Raw genomic sequence first — 18510 nt, 5'->3', positions numbered from 1 at the left:
AAAGGCCATTTCCCTTGAACTTTGTAAGTTGCTTTCCCCCGCCCTAAAGCACGGGAATACCAAGATGAGAGCTGCCCTGACAGTTAAGAAGCGAGTGGCAGTAGACCTGTGGAAGCTTGCAACGCCTGACTGCTACCAGTCAGTCGTGAATCAGTTTGGAGTGGGCAAGTCTACTGTGGGAACTGCTGTGATCGAAGTAGCCAATGCAATAACTGACCTTCTGCTTACAAGGGTAGTGACTCTGCGAAATGTGCAGGTCACACTAGATGGCTTTGCTGCAATGGAGTTCCCTAACTGTGGTGGGGCAAAAGACGGAACGCATATCCTTATCTTGGCATCGGACCACCGTAAACCGCAAGGGGTACTTCTCAATGGTGCTGCAAGCACTGGTGGATCACAAGGGACGTTTCACTGACATCAACGTGGCATGTCCGGGAAAGGTGCATGACACTCACATCTTTAGGAACTCCAGGCTGTTTGAGCAGTTGCAAGAAGGGATTCACTTCCCAGACCAGAAAATTACCATTGGGGATGTTGAAATACCAATAGTTATCCTTGGAGACCCAGCCTACCCCTTGCTCCCATGGCTCATGAGACCCTACACAGGCAGCCTGGACAGTAGTAGGGAGCAGTTCAACTATAGGCTGAGCAAGTGCAGAATGGTGGTAGAATGTGCCTTTGGACGTTTAAAAGCTCGCTGGCACTGTTTGCTGACTAGGTTAGACCTCAGCGCAACCATCTTTCCCAATGTTATTGCTGCTTGCTGTGTGCTCCATAATATCTGTGAGAGTAAGGGGGAGACATTTATGGCAGGGTGGGAGGTTGAGGCAAATCACCTGGCGGCCGATTTTGAGCAACCAGACCCCAAGGGGATTAGAAGAGCACCGCTAGGCACACTGCACATCAAAGAGGCTTTGAAAACCAGTTTCATGACTGGCCAGGCTACAGTATGACAGTTGTGTGTGTTTCTTCTCCCTGCAAAACTGTCCCCTTTGTTGATTTTAATTCCCTGTAAGCCAACCACTCTCCCCGCTTCGATCACAGCTGGCAAAGGAAATAAAAGGAGGACTTGTGCCACCTTAGAGACTAACAAATTTATTTGAGCATAAGCTTTCGTGAGCTTCAGCTCACTTTATCGGTCACTATTGTTTTGAAACCATGCATTATTTCTTTATTAATTAAAAAAAAAGTGAGATAACTGACAAGGTAGCCTGGGTGGGGTGGTAGCCTGGGTGGGGAGGAGGGAAGGACAAGGCCACATTGCTTATTGTAGCCACACTACAAATCAAAACTGTTTGAATGACAGCCTTCCGTTGCTTGGGCCATCCTCTGGAGTGGAGTGACTGGGTGCCTGGAGTCTCCCCCCTCCTCCCCGTTCTTGAGCTTCTGGGTGAGGAGAATATGGAACTTGGGGAGGAGGGCAGTCGGTTATACAATGGATGCAGCGGGGGGCTGTGCTCTTATTGGCTTTCCTGAAGCTCCAACAAAAGCTTCATCATGTCCGTTTGCTCCCCCATTATCCTCAGCATTGCCTTCTGCCTCTGCTCTTTGCACTCACTTAATGATTTCCTGATGTCTGCCATGCTGTGCCCTATCAGTGCGGGAGGACTGCATGAGCTTGGAAAACATGTCATCGCAAGTGCGTTTTTTTCATCTTCTAATCTGCGATAACCTCAGGGACGGAGATGATAGGGGGAGCATATAACATTTGCACCTGGGGGAGATAAAAAGGGAGAGTAAAATTTAAGATGATACATTTCTGAGAACAAAAGGGAGACTCTTTCACAGTGAATCAAGCAATTCAAGGTTGCATTATGCCTTTTATATTGAGCACCTGCCGATATGGTGACACATCACAAATGGGTGGGCAACAGAATTCGGTTTCCAGGCAGCTAAGGTAAGCCTTTTGATATGTGGGGTTGGCTTCTTATACCTTCATAACATGTGGGAATAGTTTCAAACTGCAGCACCATCCTTTCCCATAGCAAGCAATGCTGGTTGGGTTTCACATTTAAAAGGAGGGACTGCGGTTTTCGGGTGGATGTGCAGCACACACCTCCCCCCACCCCACTGCATGGCTATTCTCTAGGATGATCCCTTCACCCCTTCCCCCCGCCGTGTGGCTATTCTCTGGGATGATCCCTTTACCCCTTCCCCCCACTGCGTGGCTATTCTCCGGGATGATCTTTTTTTGCCAAGCGCAAACATCCCAGCATGAACGGGGTCCTTTTACTGTTCCCTTACAAAAATTCCCCTATTTCAACCAGGTGACCATGAATGATATCACTCTCCTGAGTCTAACACAGAAAGATAAAGACCGAATGTTGCTTGAATGCAACCAAAACCCAGGACCATTCGCTGCCATGCTTTGTGCTGAAATGATTCCAACTATTTGCTACTGGCTTGGTGTGGTGAAGTGTCCTACCGTGGAGGACGAAATAAGGCAGCGCTCCCCAGAAACCTTCTGCAAAGGCTTTCAGAGTCCCTCCAGGAAAGCTTCATGAAGATGTCCCTGGAGGATTCCCACTCCATCCCCAGACACGTTAGCAGACTTTTCCAGTAGCTGTACTGGCTGCGAATGCATCCCAGGGCAAATCAAACAATAAACACAATTGCTTTTAAACCCTGTACTGTAGTTACAAATGCGCAGTCACCAGAGCTGCCTTCTCTGGCTTCAGGGTCAGGGATCCCGCCTTAGGAGGGTATTGTCTCCAGGGTGATGAAAAGGTCCTGGCTGCCGGGGAGAACGGATTCACCACTTGCCTGCTGCGCATTCTCCTCCTCCTCCACAAAATCCTCCTCCCTGTTATGTGAGACTCCCCCCTTTCAGATGTCCACGGAAAGTTGTGGGGTAGTGGTATGGTCCCACCCCAGAATGGCATGCAGCTGAACATAGAAGCGGCATGTATGGGGCTCTGACCTGGAGTGACCGTTTGCCTCCTTTGTCTTTTGATAGGCTTGTCTGAGCTCCTTGACTTTCATGTGGCACTGCTGTGTGTCCCTGTTGTAGCCTCTCTCCACCATGCCCTGTGTGATTTTGGCCTATATATTAGCATTTCTTCTTTTTGATCGGAGTTTGGCCTGCACAGATTCTTTTCCTCATACAGCAATCAGATCCCGTGTCTCCCTTTCCATCCATGCTGGAGTTCATTTGCAATTCTGGGGGGACCTCATGGTCACCTGTGCTTCTGAGCTTGCCTCGCTGACCAAACAGGAAATGAAATTCAAAATTTCCCGGGGCTTTTCCTGTGTATCTGGCTAGTGCATCGGAGTTCAAAGTGCTGTCCAGAGCGGTCACATTGGAGCACTTTGGGATAGCTCCAGGAGGCCAATACCGTCGAATTGCGTCTGCACTATCCCAAATTCGATCCAGCAAGGTCGATTTTAGTGCTACTTCCTTCGCCAGGGAGGCGTACAGAAGTTGATTTTAAGAGCCCTTTAGATTGACAGAACAGGATTGGTTGTGTAAACACATTCATTTTAAAATCGACCTAACACAGCTAAATTCGACCTAACCCCATATTGTAGACCAGGGCTAAGTAAGTGGCCTGACTTTCAAAGGTGCTGAACACCCAGCAATTCCTGCTGACTTCTTTCCTCGGATGGGCTGAGGTTTCTATTTGCCTGCAACAAGTAACACTCGTTGGTTCTGTGAAAGTGATCAAAACACATGCTCCAATCCCTTCCTTCCATGATCACATTAATGCTTCCCTGTCCACCTTTATTCTTGTAACTGTGGACCATGACTTCTTATAATATGCCCATGGAAAAAGTGCTTTGTAGGGAGGCACTGGAATTCAGCACTGAGTGGAAATGGTTAACTGTTATTGCCTTTCTTGGTATTTAAAGGTATTTAAAAAAACTTTTTTCCACCAAATGCATCCGATGAAGTGAGCTGTAGCTCACGAAAGCTTATGCTCTAATAAATTTGTTAGTCTCTAAGGTACCACAAGTACTCCTTTTCTTTTTGCGAATACAGACTAACACGGCTGCTACTCTGAAACACTTCAACTCTATGAGTGTCCCAGAACAGATATGGCAACAGGCCCGTTAGATCCACAGTGGTGGAAAGGCTCACAAACTTTCAGTCCAGAAATGAGAAGAAGTGTTCCTGGATGTGAACAAGGACTCTGACTACACAGACAAAGTTTGAAGAGCACAAAACAAGGCTCATGTTTCAGAGACAGGACAGCTTGGGGCAAGAGGACAGGGAAACAATGCAGGAAACTCTTTCCCTAATGAGAGAGAAATATGATGGAGGACAAACACTTCCAGAGGGAAATGTTCAGCAAACACTTAAGGATTCCAAAAAAATGACAATAGTGTTTATGCAACTGGCTCCTGCAGCTATGTCTGCCCCCTGCATAATATCACTGTTATGGCCTTGATTCAGGACAGCATTTTAAGGGAACAGCAAACTATGGCCACTGGGAGCCGACTGTACCTGCGGATGCTCAGGTAAACAAAGTGTTTTGCAGCCCACCAGGGGCTTACCCTGAACAAGCCGTGAACCAAGATTGGGAACTCCTGAACTAGTGTAATTGCCAACAGTTAAAAATTACCACACAGCCCTTTCTAAGCAAGCCCCTTTATTTTTAAGGTGAAACCATTATAGAGAAAACACAATAAAAACAGAAAAAGAACCTATACACTAATCCAAGAGGGGCTCTGGTAGGTTTTAGTCCTTCAAACCCCACCAAGAGGGTTTTCTGTGGTTATAAGTTCTTAGCAGCTGTTAGCTCAGAACAAGCACCCTCATGAATCTGTGACTCCTTCTGTTATACATAGGGCTCTACCAAATTCACAGGCCATTTTGGTCAATTTCACAGTCATAGGATTTTAAAAATAATAAGTTTTATGGTTTCAGAGGTTTACATATGAAATTTCACGGTGTTGTAACCATGGGGGTCCAAACCCAAAAGATCGTGGGTGGGGGTTACAAGGCTATTGTAAGAAGGTAGTGGGATTGTCACCTTAACTTCTGTGCTGCTGCTGGTGGGGGCACTGCCTTCAGAGCTGGGCAGGGAGCGGGCCTTGCCTCCCAGTCAGGCTCTCTCAGGAAAAAGCAGCTCTGTCCTGCTCCCCGCCCAGCTGCCAGGGAGAGCAGCCAAAGGTGCTGGGAGTTGCAGGGAAGAGGCACAGGGAGAGAAGGACAGAGCCACCCTCTCTTCACCTCAACAGGCCAATCTGGGGGGGTGGGGAGGGCACTTGGTTCCCCCTCTTTGCGTTGCCTGTGCTTCTCCTTGAAGTTTCCCAGGAAATCCACTTCACATGAATTGTCCCAAAAGTTCAGGCTTGTCTGCCATATTGTTCAGTATAAACCTTTGATCATCCAGGCCCACAATAATACACCACTTTTGTATTTAATACAGTGGACTCTAAGCATACTTAACCTTAATAAGGTTTTTCAAGGATATTGCAGGAAATTGCCATAGCTGCCTCCTCTCTCCACTTCTGTTGGTGACAAGCTTGTCTCTCTCTCACCAAGAGAAGTTGGTCCAATAAGAGATATTACCTCACCCACCTCATCTCTCTAATATCCTGGAACGGACATGGCTACTACTACACCGCAAACATCTCTCCACTAAAGAAGTGGGGGTAACTAGGGGGAGTGACTGGCATTCTAGGGAAACCTACTGACTTATTTTCTGGACAGGTTTATTCCGCGGATGGCCTTTCATAATTTCACATTTCAGCTATTCACATGATAAACATTCTTGCTAGCAAGCCAGCCGACATCCTTCAACAATCCATACAGAGCCATTTCACCACTAGCCCATATAATTTCTCTCTTTGGAACCTATGGGGCTCTTACCTACCCTTTCTTACCCTTGCCACCCCAAAATCTTTGGGTGTAAACTTGAACCCTAGCCTTCCCACTCCCACATGGCTTCTAGGAAGTGTGTTTAGTGTCCCTTTGTCCCTGAAGGGGTTGGCTGCCGCAGCAATGGGTAGAGGTTCCTCCACAAAAAAATATTTCACACAACAGTTCTTTGGGCCATAGAGAAAAATCTATTAGGGCTGCCTCGCTGTGCAGTGGCTCACAACCATGTACTGCTTTTAACAGCAGATGACAGTGGGTGGGCAAGGGAGATTCCTCAAACCCCCCCACAGCCAAATTCCTTTCTGTGCCCCACCCCTTTGGAGGCTGGGGTCTGGGTACTCCAGTGGCCTAACTTTAGCTTTTCAGTGATGGGGGAGAAGGGGAGGAGTATCGATCCCTCACCTCACTGGGGTGGCCTTTGGTTCCCCACACACTGAGTCAAGGTGAGTGTCCTTCCTGCCTGTCGTCCTCCTCACTCACATGTATTTGTCTGTATACTGTGGGATAGTAACTTGATTCCTTTTGGGTACTGGCAGGGGTGACATGACCTCCCTCCTCCCTGTCTGCTACTTCATTTGCTTTTTGGCTAAGGCAGTCCATTGCAGGCCTGGGAGCTAACTGAGGGGAGTCTGATTGACCCCTTCTGCTTTTAAAGCCATAATATCATTCCCTACCTCAAAGAATATGGACTATCTGACAATATCTCTACAACCAGCCCCAGGCCCTTCCTGAGGCTATAGAGCTCTGTGCTGTAGGAAAAGGGAAGGCTTTTACACCCGGAACTATAACCAGCTGCCTCACAGCCATTGCCTAACGTTCCACTCCGGCTCAAAACTGTCAGAAGGAACACAGGAATCAGACTGAGATGCATTTGATTATCCTTTAGGATAATATGTCTATTGTCCTTTGTTGTCTGCATGTTAACTTGTTTTTTTGCTATCACAGATGGCCTGAAACCATTTCTTGAAAAGGAAAGCTTTGTGTAATTTGCACAACTGTTCTTTCATTTCAAAAGCATAACAGTTCACTTCTCCATATACTCCTGCACCAAAACTACTAAACAAGGTCTATACAAATACATAAAAATTTGGAGGAGGAAAAAGGAAAAGGGAGGAAAAGTCAGCTAGGTTCTGGGAGAGGAGGAGGAGGAAGAAGTATTGGGGATGCAGCTGTAACATTTAGAAAAGTCTGGCCTTCTGGAATGGTAAAAGCAAGCGTGTGAAGTGACATACACTTTACGGTACCTTCTTACTAGGGTAACCCTTCTGCCAAGTCAAGTGGAACTTGGCAGCAACAAGGGTTGGGTTCATTATCTAGGGGTTCCTCTTAACAATATTACACAGAACTGGCTAAAGCCTCTACCCAGTAATCTGGGAAAACATAACATTACCCCAGGTGTCTCTCAGAGGCAATACTTTCCCACTTGTAAGCACTGAGTCTGTGTATAACAAAAGATAGCTTTTATTAAAAGGGAAAGGGAACCACATGTACATTTGGGAAAACACAACAACCACATTCAAAAGCATGTAACCATAGGCAAACCTGACCCCACAGTGCGTTGGGCAGTGTCCCTTGCCTGTTTCCCACCTTGCAGTGGGAAAGTCTGAAGAACAAATGTCCCTTTATCACATCACTCTCCACCCCCTCCATTACACCCCACTCACAGCTGGCTGTCCTTAATTAGTGAAGACTCAGAGGTGCATTCACAGGGGTTCACCTCCCACCCAAGAAAAGAGGGGGGATGTTGAGCAATGTCTGTGTGGTCACTGGTTTCAGAGTAGCAGCCGTGTTAGTCTGTATTCGCAAAAAGAAAAGGAGTACTTGTGGCACCTTAGAGACTAACAAATTTATTAGAGCATAAGCTTTCGTGAGCTACAGCTCACTTCATCGGATGCATTTGGTGGAAAAAACAGAGGAGAGATTTATATACACACACACAGAGAACATGAAACAATGGGTTTATCATACACACTGTAAGGAGAGTGATCACTTAAGATAAGCCATCACCAACAGCAGGGGGGGGAAGGAGGAAAACCTTTCATGGTGACAAGCAGGTAGGCTAATTCCAGCAGTTAACAAGAATATCAGAGGAACAGTGGGGGGTGGGGTGGGAGGGAGAAATACCATGGGGAAATAGAAAAGGAGTACTTGTGGCACCTTAGAGACTAACAAATTTATTAGAGCATAAGCTTTCGTGAGCTACAGCTCACTTCATCGGATGCATTTGGTGGAAAAAACAGAGGAGAGATTTATATACACACACACAGAGAACATGAAACAATGGGTTTATCATACACACTGTAAGGAGAGTGATCACTTAAGATAAGCCATCACCAACAGCAGGGGGGGGAAGGAGGAAAACCTTTCATGGTGACAAGCAGGTAGGCTAATTCCAGCAGTTAACAAGAATATCAGAGGAACAGTGGGGGGTGGGGTGGGAGGGAGAAATACCATGGGGAAATAGTTTTACTTTGTGTAATGACTCATCCATTCCCAGTCTCTATTCAAGCCTAAGTTAATTGTATCCAGTTTGCAAATTAATTCCAATTCAGCAGTCTCTCGTTGGAGTCTGTTTTTGAAGCTTTTTTGTTGAAGTATAGCCACTCTTAGGTCTGTGATCGAGTGACCAGAGAGATTGAAGTGTTCTCCAATGGTTTTGAATGTTATAATTCTTGACGTCTGATTTGTGTCCATTCATTCTTTTACGTAGAGACTGTCCAGTTTGGCCAATGTACATGGCAGAGGGGCATTGCTGGCACATGATGGCATATATCACATTGGTAGATGCACAGGTGAACGAGCCTCTGATAGTGTGGCTGATGTGATTAGGCCCTATGATGGTATCCCCTGAATAGATATGGGGACAGAGTTGGCAACGGGCTTTGTTGCAAGGATAGGTTCCTGGGTTAGTGGTTCTGTTGTGTGGTGTGTGGTTGCTGGTGAGTATTTGCTTCAGATTGGGGGGCTGTCTGTAAGCAAGGACTGGTCTGTCTCCCAAGATCTGAGAGAGCGATGGCTCGTCCTTCAGGATAGGTTGTAGATCCTTGATGATGCGTTGGAGGGGTTTTAGTTGGGGGATGAAGGTGATGGCTAGTGGCGTTCTGTTGTTTTCTTTGTTGGGCCTGTCCTGTAGTAGGTGACTTCTGGGTACTCTTCTGGCTCTGTCAATCTGTTTCTTCACTTCAGCAGGTGGGTATTGTAGTTGTAGGAATGCATGATAGAGATCTTGTAGGTGTTTGTCTCTGTCTGTCTGAGGGGTGGAGCAAATGCGGTTATATCGTAGCGTTGGCGTAGACAATGGATCGAGTGGTATGATTGGATGAAAGCTAGAGGCATTGTAGGTAGGAATAGCGCTCAGTAGTTTCCGATATAGGGTGGTGTTAGTGACCATCGCTTATTAGAAGAAGTCACTACTACAGGACAGGCCCAACAAAGAAAAACAACAGAACGCCACTAGCCATCACCTTCAGCCCCAACTAAAACCCTCCAACGCAGTATATCAAGGATCTACAACCTATTCTGAAGGACGAGCCATCGCTCTCTCAGATCTTGGGAGACAGACCAGTCCTTGCTTACAGACAGCCCCCCAATCTGAAGCAAATACTCACCGCAACCACACACCACACAACCAGAACCACTAACCAGGAAACCTATCCTGCAACAAAGCCCGTTGCCAACTCTGTCCACATATATTCAGGGGATCCATCATAGGGCTAATCACATCAGCCACAATATCAGAGGCTCGTTCACCTGCGCATCACCAATATGCATATGTGCCAGCAATGCCCCTCTGCCATGTACATGGCACAACTGGACAGTCTCTACGTTAAAAAGAATGAATGGACAAATCAGACGTCAAGAATTATAACATTCAAAAACCAGTTGGAGAACACTTCAATCTCTCTGGTCACCGATCACAGACCTAAGAGTGGCTATACTTCAACAAAAAAGCTTCAAAAACAGACTCCAACGAGAGACTGCTGAATTGGAATTAATTTGCAAACTGGATACAATTAACTTAGGCTTGAATCGAGACTGGGAATGGATGAGTCATTACACAAAGTAAAACTATTTCCCCATGGTATTTCTCCCTCCCACCCCCACTGTTCCTCTGATATTCTTGTTAACTGCTGGAATTAGCCTACCTGCTTTTCACCATGAAAGGTTTTCCTCCTTCCCCCCCATGCTGTTGGTGATGGCTTATCTTAAGTGATCACTCTCCTTACAGTGTGTATGATAAACCCATTGTTTCATGTTCTCTGTGTGTGTGTATATAAATCTCTCCTCTGTTTTTTCCACCAAATGCATCCGATGAAGTGAGCTGTGCTCACGAAAGCTTATGCTCTAATAAATTTGTTAGTCTCTAAGGTGCCACAAGTACTCCTTTTCTTTTTGTGTGGTCACTGTGTACCTCTACAACTGGCTGTTTGCCACTGCCTCTGCTGCCACTGGTCACATGCTGCTGCGGTTGGACACTCACTGCCACTTCTGCAATGCCATGTTCTGAGGTTTCACCGCTTAATCCAGATCTTTAGTGATGTCACTTCTTACTGATTTCACTGGGTAGCAGGAAACCTCACTGCCAGTACCGCCTCTGCATTGTCTTTCATTTAACCACTGTCCCTACACCACGTCTAAGGCATAGCCCCTAGATCTGCTTATCAGTGACCCAGCTCTTGTCATCACTGAATAGAAAAAATGACTCTCAGTTGAGCCTAATCAGCTCTGTCCTTAAACACTGGGGCGGGGAAAGTAAAATGGTGCCTAGGATTCTTTCAGCAGAGTCCACACCACCAAGTAGAAACACCTATCCCCAACCCCTCTCATTTCCACTGGGAGATGGCATCCCTATCCCTGCTTAGCGAGTGAGGTTCATTTTAGAGTGATCCCCTCATTCAGGGCAAGCGAAGTACAGTTCTGCTGCCCTTTACTCACACAGTAAATATAATAACATTTCATTACCTCTGCACTCAATACTAAAGGGGTTTGTAACCCAACACCAGCCGAAAGTGATCATTTTAGAAAAGCAGCTCCACCATGTTGTGCATCTAGACTTTTCCGCCAGCTCATCCCTAGATGTCAGGGGAGAGCTCATTCAGACCCTGTTTACATTAGAACAGATCTAAAACTAAAAAAAAAAAAAAAAGGTCTGGTTGAGGACTATGTTTTGGATTGGTTCCAATATTTTACAAAACAGGCTAGGTCTTCACTGCAAATAAAGGGAGCATTTTTACAATGAGATAGCTATCTTGCTGTAAACTCACAGTGGAGAGACAAGGCACTGTTGTTTTAACCCTGATGCAGCTAGTGGAGGTCAACTCCAGGTGGGGCTATAGGGTTGACCTGGGCTAGCTACATTTACAGCAACTCAGTGTAAGAAACCACACCTCTTTCTGCAATGAAGATGAAGCTTAACTCTTTTTATGAGCTCTCACAAATCTCATTGATTTCACTTAGTAGGTGATACACTGCCTGAAGGCGCTGCTTCACACTGCCACTGGTGAAGTATAACAAATTTATTAGAGCATAAGCTTTCGTGAGCTACGTGAGCATAAATGCATCCGATGAAGTGAGCTGTAGCTCACGAAAGCTTATGCTCTAATAAATTTGTTAGTCTCTACGGTGCCACAAGTACTCCTTTTCTTTTTGCGAATACAGACTAACACGGCTGCTACTCTGAAACTGGTGAAGTATGTAACCCGAATTAGACTAAAGTTTACAGCCCTCAGGAGATTGCACTACTGTGTGCCAAAGGCACAGAACAGGAGGGACTGAGGTGCACAAATGCCCTCAAAGATTAAAATGTTCTGTCCTGCAAACAGTCTAATTTAATACCACAAGGCTCCTTAGAAATGTGTGCACCCTAAATAAAGAAACAAAAGGAAAGAAAAATGTTCACCATTATCCAACCAGTTCTCATATTGAATACACATACCAATACCCATAAAGCTAATGGCAAGAAACAAGTCCCACTGAATACACTTAAGGGATGTCTACTCTGGGAGTTGGGAAGTATGATTGCAGCATGTGTAGGCATACCTGAGCTGGCTCTGATCTAGCTAGATCAAAGCTAGCTAGAGTAACTATAGACACCTTTAGAAAATTTCCACTAGAAATTCAATTTAAAAGTCCAGATTGAATTGCTTGTCTATGTTCAGGGTTACAGCCTGTTTTCTCTCCTGGTAGAGGTAGCTCCAGATAGCATAGCATGCTGGAGAGTAGCTACTGTCCACAGATACCTGGCACTGATTCTAACCAGACTGTCATTCTCAGATCAGTCTCTGCATTTCTGCTGACCAAATTGCCTTCATCATGAGATCATGTCTTTCCAGAGAAATCCCACTAATGCCTTTATTCTGTGAAAGTAGTATATAAAGAGGGAGGCTTTCTGAGTCTCCACTGTGCAGTCCAGCAAAGACATCACTGTCCCCAGAGACTGCACTGTCTTCTCTCTACCGTCGAACTTGCAGCAGCAGAAAACATGGACATTACCATCCAGCACCCCTGGTTCAAACGAGCTCTTGGACCCTTATTTCCAAGCCGTTTGTTTGACCAGTATTTCGGAGAGGGTCTTTTCGATTATGATCTCCTGCCTTTGTTCTCTTCCACCATCAGTCCCTATTACAGGCACTCTCTCTTCCGCACCGTTCTGGAATCAGGCATTTCAGAGGTAAGACTCCTTTACTGAATACCATTTACCTCTGCTGCCAGTTCATTAATAGTAACAACCACCTGCTACTTTCCTTGATTCAATTAGACTATGTAATTTAGCTCTGATGTGAACAGGTGCAGGAAAACTAGCAGATTTCCTGCAAAACACTAAGCCCACCTGACCATCACAGAAAATTATCACAGGAAATCTTAGCAAAGGAAATAATTTTTTCCCTTTAAGAAAAAGATTTGACCTATAGTATTTTTACAATATTATAAAAAGATTAAGACCCTGACAGCAGTTTGCCATGTGCTGGGGAAAAAACAAAGCTTCCTCTGTTACATGAACATTCATATTCATCTTACTTTTGTTGGGGATGGGACTCCAGGTATAAATTCAATCTTGAGCATGAACAATCTCCTTTCTTTTCTTTTTTTCACCATCTCATGACTTCTGTGTTATAATCCCACACTGGAAATCCCAAGAACAGTCCTCCAAAGACTATATGCAAAATTATCATTTTGTACGTTGGGCTGTATTCAAAACAGTCAGATCTGAAATGTCAAAGTGAGCGCAGATGTTTGTTCTTTCTGCATTCTACTAACCTTCCTGAGGTTTCCTCCAAAAATCTAGCAGAAGCCCAGCAGAGCTAGAGCTGCAAGAACTTTAGTAGACTTACAAGCTAGCCAACTGCAGATCACACTTTCTTCCTGAATCCATGCAGCTTCACAAAGAAAGTGTGGTTTAAAAGAGAGAGTAAAAAGCAAAGGTGCTAGCTTAACAAAATAGGTGAAGCTACAAAACTGATATAATTTCATCGCTAGCTGCTGAGCACAACCCAACTGTCCAATAAATCTCTAATGATAGATTCTGAAAAATAATTGAGTGATAGAGTGACACAATGAGAGCAATGTGAATGGATGCAAACTCAAGAAGCAATAAGGATGTCTTAGAATTCTACCAATCTTGCAATTACAGGGCCTTAGCCAAAGCGCATTTACATTAATGGAGAACTCTATTGACTTCAGTGGGCTTTGGATCAGGTCCATAACCATTCTCTAGTCTTCTTAAATCGCTTCTGAGACAATCATGCTCAGGATGAGACTGAGAACCACTTTGTTTTTGAGTCAACAAATTATTGATTTATTTTATTACTATATTAATTGCAGGTGAGGTCTGACCGGGACAAGTTTACAATCCTCCTGGATGTAAAACACTTCTCTCCTGAAGATCTGAGTGTGAAGATTATGGATGACTTTGTGGAAATCCATGGCAAGCACAATGAGAGACAGGTAAGCAGAAAAAGCATGCAACTTTGGAAGGGAATTATCCTGCTCTTTTCTCTTTCTGACTTTAAGGTGTTCCATATATATATAAGTTAACTGTAGAGCTGGGTGAATGTCATAGGTTTTCCTACCAATATTTGCTTATATATAAGTTGGGGAAGTACAACTGGGAAGGATACTGTTCTCTACTTTTTCCAGAATTATTTTTCAAAGGTTAAACCCAAATTCACTAAATGTAGGTTCCCGGCTCTGGCAAAAATCAAACCTGATTTCTTATAATAATGAGAAAATGTCTCTGTTTATTATTTTCAATCATCAAGCTCCATAACAGTCAGATGACAATGTGCACTGTTCAGTAATAATGTCTGACTAGAAAAAGAATGATATTTGAAGCTGTCAGAGAATGACTGAGTTTCCATAATCCAGGATTACTTGTGGAAAGCTGAGTTTTCATATGCTTGGTTGGAGGAGAAGAGCAAAACAAACAAAACCAAAACAACAAAGGGCCTAAGGTTTGCAAACTGACCAAATATGACATGGAAATTCAAGCAAGGATTGAAGTGTGAATAATAATAATACCAGTGGCGGGAGAGAGGAGGGGGCACAAACTCTTCTCATCCATGAACACACTTGTTGGGAAAACAAAACTTCAGAGCCCAATCAGTATTTGTTTTTTTTTAATATATATATATTATATATATATATATAATTTCAGACTACTTTACCATAAAGGGAGAAAAAAGACACTTTAATGTCAATCTTTCTTTTTATTTCTCATTCTTTCAGCCAACAGCGTCAGAGGAGCCAGGATTACAGCCTCTTGTTTCATTCAATGATGTTTCCAACATTCTGAAATATAGGCATTGATTTTCAGAGCGCTGAGCACCTACAACTTCAATTGAAATATATGGGAGCTGCAGGTGCTCAGCACTGCTGACAGTCATGCCCAGCATCGTGTGGTAAGGGCCAAATTCTGCTCTGATTGACATACTTTGTAGCTCAGTTGGCCTGAGTGTTGTTGCACAGGATATCAGCCAAGGCAGGATTTGTCTCTAATAAATTGTAGTGTAGAATAAAATGCATATATATTCATAGCTGTGCCTGAGACAGTGATCTCATTCTGAGCCAAATGTGGCTTTGAAATAACTATTTGGAATTCAGTGTAAACATGGAGTCACACTCCGGTGATGTAGATTAAAACATGCTATGGGGTGTGCCTAAAGTCACACCAGGCACTGTTTCTGACCGAGCCATCTGTTCCCTCTGTCTGTTGTCAGGACGACTATGGCTACATTTCCCGTGAATTCCACCGCAGATACCGCCTGCCTTCCAACGTGGACCAATCTGCCATCACCTGCTCCCTGTCTGCTGATGGCATGCTAACTTTCTCTGGCCCCAAAGTCCAGTCCAACATTGACACCAGCTACAGTGAGAGACCCATTCCTGTATCCCGAGAGGAGAAGCCTGCCTCGGCTCCTTCTTCCTAAGCTGATCCGGCTGATGAAGCATCCATGCGTCTGTCACCGTTCGCAGGCCTCATTCACAGAGTCATTACATAGGTATCAGTGAATATCTAGAGGGAGTTATTTTTTGTTTTAAATTTTTCTTGGATGACTGAGGGGCTGGGTGAGCAGCTAGTGGACTTTGAAGCTTAAGCCTAATCATTATGATGTCAGGATGACATGAAACAAGTGTGCTGCCAAACTGATGTATTTGCTGAAAAGGTCTTTAAACTGTACTGGATTTGGTAACATCTACCAAATATGAATAAGTGCACAACTAACATTAGCTCCCAACACACCCATCATTAGCACAAGGCTTGTGCGGTGAAAAGCCCGGCAGACCTGCTCTAGTCTAAAGAAATTAAAATCAGAGCTAAGCTGATTACTGTGAAAAAACCCGGAGAGACTGTGCACTTGCAATGAATGTGCCATGAGTTTCTTGGAACAAAAGCGAGAACAACAGTGTATAATGTTTTGGAATTGCAACATTTTTTTCAGCAAAGTCTTTAAGTGTATCTGTTTACACCACTGCAGTGTCATCTTCCTTTAGTGCCAACTGATGCAAGGACAAGCATGTCTTTCCAATGTCTCTGTAGACCCTTTGGGGGGTCCATCATTGTGCTGAGGCTTCAAATCCCTACCGAGCTCTTCCCAGCCTGCATGTAGCATACCATCTTTCTTAATCTTGCTGTAATTCTAATATAACTCCAACTGTTCTAATGATATCTGACACACAATCTGAGAACTCAGTCAGAGGCAGTCAATAAAGAAAATGTGAAACAAGCAATTGGCATTTTGCTTATTTATTTCCTTCCAAGGTCTTTGTAGTTAAAATGTCTCACACTGGTTCTACCTCTGCTCAGAATACATGTTCACTCCAAACAGAAATATCAACAAAAGACCAGTTCTTACACTCTCCTGTTTTTCCCTATTAAAACCCCCAGATATTTCATTCAGTTGCCTCAATAGAGACTACAATGAAGACCTTTTTTATGTAATAAAATATAGCGGATAATATTCCAAAGGTTTGATTAAATAGTGTTGTGAGCACACATAGATACATTCCCTTTCAACTCTCCCCACAATTAAAATGCATTAGGTCAGCTGTTCTCCAATCAACATGCATATACTGCTAGTGGGATGCGGGCTGCAATCAGTTGGGATGTGTTGGTTTTTTTAAAGTACAGTGTCAGGATAAAAATCTATTTTAACTGCTAAGTATTAAAATCACAAATTTAGTGCACCAAGTACTTTGAGTTTTAGATGTGATACATTGGGTCTGAAAGTCTGAGATCTGCAGCACCAGGTGAACCTTTATAGTGGAAAAATCAGGAATGGTTTTGCTCATATACTATATAGGAATAGTCCCTTCTAACTAGGGACAGTAGATGTCAAGAGTCTACTTAGATATTAGACCTATTAATGCTTGGTGTTAATATTAAAAGATCTATATACAACAAAGCAGATTCAAGAGCACATCAAGCACACGGTCCTCTGGGAAGATCATCCTTTTATTTAAGGGGTTCTCTAACTTCATTGCCTCATGACCCCCTTCTGACAACAATTACTACACAACCCCAGGACAGGGGATCGAAGTGTGAGCCCGCCCAAGCCCAGCTGCCCAGGTTGGGGGGCCAAAGCCAACACCTGAGCCCCACTGCTCTGGGAGGGGGGGCGGAGCAAAGCTGAAGCCCAAGGGCTTCCCTGTAACCCTGGGCCCCATTGCCTAGGACTGATGCTCTCGGGCTTGGCCCAGCAAGTCTAACGCCAGCCCTGGCGACCCCATTAAACTGGGGTCATGACGCACTTTGGTGTCCTGACCCACAGTTTGAGAACCGCTGTTCTATTACTACAAAGGAAGTGGCAGAGCACTTCAAAAAGAGTGCTAGCTCAAGATCAGGCTTTGCCAGAAAGAAACACCCACCAGCCTCTTCCTCTCCACTATGATTCACTTGATAACCAAACAATTGATCTCTCTTTTGGTATGTGTACGATTAACCTTAAAATGCAACATAAACACATGACTATTTAAAAGAGAACTTCCTCTGACTGCATCTCGTCCCTAAAGCCAGGAGTGTGGATGGGGGTGAGGAGGAGAACTTCAGCTGTTAATCAGGTGCCATCAGAAGAGCTTCTGCAACTCGCTTCCCCTTTCTGTGCTTGTGATTCCTCTCCTGCCCTTTATCTGCCTTGTCTATTTAGTTTGTACACTACTTGGGGCAGAGATTCTCTGCATAAGTTTGTACAGTACCTAGCACAATGGGGGCCTTTGATACTAGCTGGGGCTGATAGGTGCTACTGTAATATACATAACAGTAATAATCCATCGTAAGACAAAAGGAAGTACAGCTGTAGACGATGAATTTGCTATTAGGCTCAATACAGCAAGGTACTGAGCACCCTCAACGCCTGCTGAACTCTGCGTGTGCTGAGAGCACTCAGCATCTCACAGGATCACGCTGCATCTTGCTGGGTCAATCACGTAATAAAGAATGGTACTTGCTTTGCCCCCTGTTTTAATTCATGGCCAAAATCTGTTCTCAGTTACACTGAAGTAAAAGCAGAGTAACTCAACTGAATCCCCTGGCATTGCTCTGGGTATTGCTCTGGGTTTACATTGGTGTAAATGACAGCCGAATTGGGCCCTCTACACTAGCTTTGTGTTTGACATGAGCTGAGCCAGCCCTCTCACAGAACTGCCTTTCACGGTACAGCACACATTCAAGCTGATGACTTTCTGTGCTGTCTCCACCTTCATAGGTGGCTGACCCACACCTGTGGCTGCAGACAGGGAAGACTCAGGTGATAAAGGCAGAGGAAGAGGAGGAGGAAGCAGCGTGCCTGTGTGTGCCTGGCACGTTCCCAGGGTGGGCATAGTGACACTTGTCTGACAGGCCGGGAGGAGCTGTTGCATGTGTAGCCTAGCCCAAAGCAGCTTGAAATCTGCTGCCACTAAAGCCACCTGCTAAGCATCTGAGGAGAGAGGAACCACCTTCTTATACTGCCTTATGAGCTGTGCCTGAGGTGAACCCCTTCCCCTGAAGCAGCCCAGGCCCCAGGCGATGGAGGGAGGAGAGAAGCGGAGACTGCCACCCAAAGCAGAACTGTGCCCAGTACCTTAAAGGTATGCTGCTGTTCGTCTGTGAGGGGCAAGTGAGGGTGTCGGGGGTGGGAAAAGCAAGGATACAAGGGGAGCAGGAGGCAAACAAGAGGGAGGCTGAGGTGTGACTGTTCTGTAATTCATAT

The 18510-nt window shown here is 44.8% G+C and overlaps 1 protein-coding gene and 1 long non-coding RNA gene across 2 annotated transcripts in view; one reads left to right on the top strand and one right to left on the bottom strand.

The window, feature by feature from the left end:
- LOC122458352 overlaps positions 1-18510 on the bottom strand; it is a 33419-nt gene that overhangs the window by 7643 nt on the left and 7266 nt on the right. Inside the window, exon 2 of the long non-coding RNA XR_006278360.1 lies at positions 12842-13030. This is a non-coding gene — a long non-coding RNA (uncharacterized LOC122458352). The remainder of the gene's footprint in view (positions 1-12841; positions 13031-18510) is intronic.
- On the top strand, positions 11803-16037 carry CRYAA (crystallin alpha A). Its single transcript, XM_038420478.2, has 3 exons — positions 11803-12494; positions 13646-13768; positions 15040-16037. The coding sequence occupies exons 1-3, from the start codon at positions 12306-12308 to the stop codon at positions 15247-15249; spliced, it is 522 nt and encodes a 173-aa protein (XP_038276406.1). The 5' UTR covers positions 11803-12305; the 3' UTR covers positions 15250-16037.

This window comes from Dermochelys coriacea, chromosome 1, assembly GCF_009764565.3.
Source record: "Dermochelys coriacea isolate rDerCor1 chromosome 1, rDerCor1.pri.v4, whole genome shotgun sequence".
In the NCBI taxonomy this organism is placed as follows: Eukaryota; Metazoa; Chordata; order Testudines; family Dermochelyidae; genus Dermochelys; species Dermochelys coriacea.
Note: the sequence above shows the minus strand (reverse complement) of the source record. Positions and strands in the feature narration are given on the sequence as shown.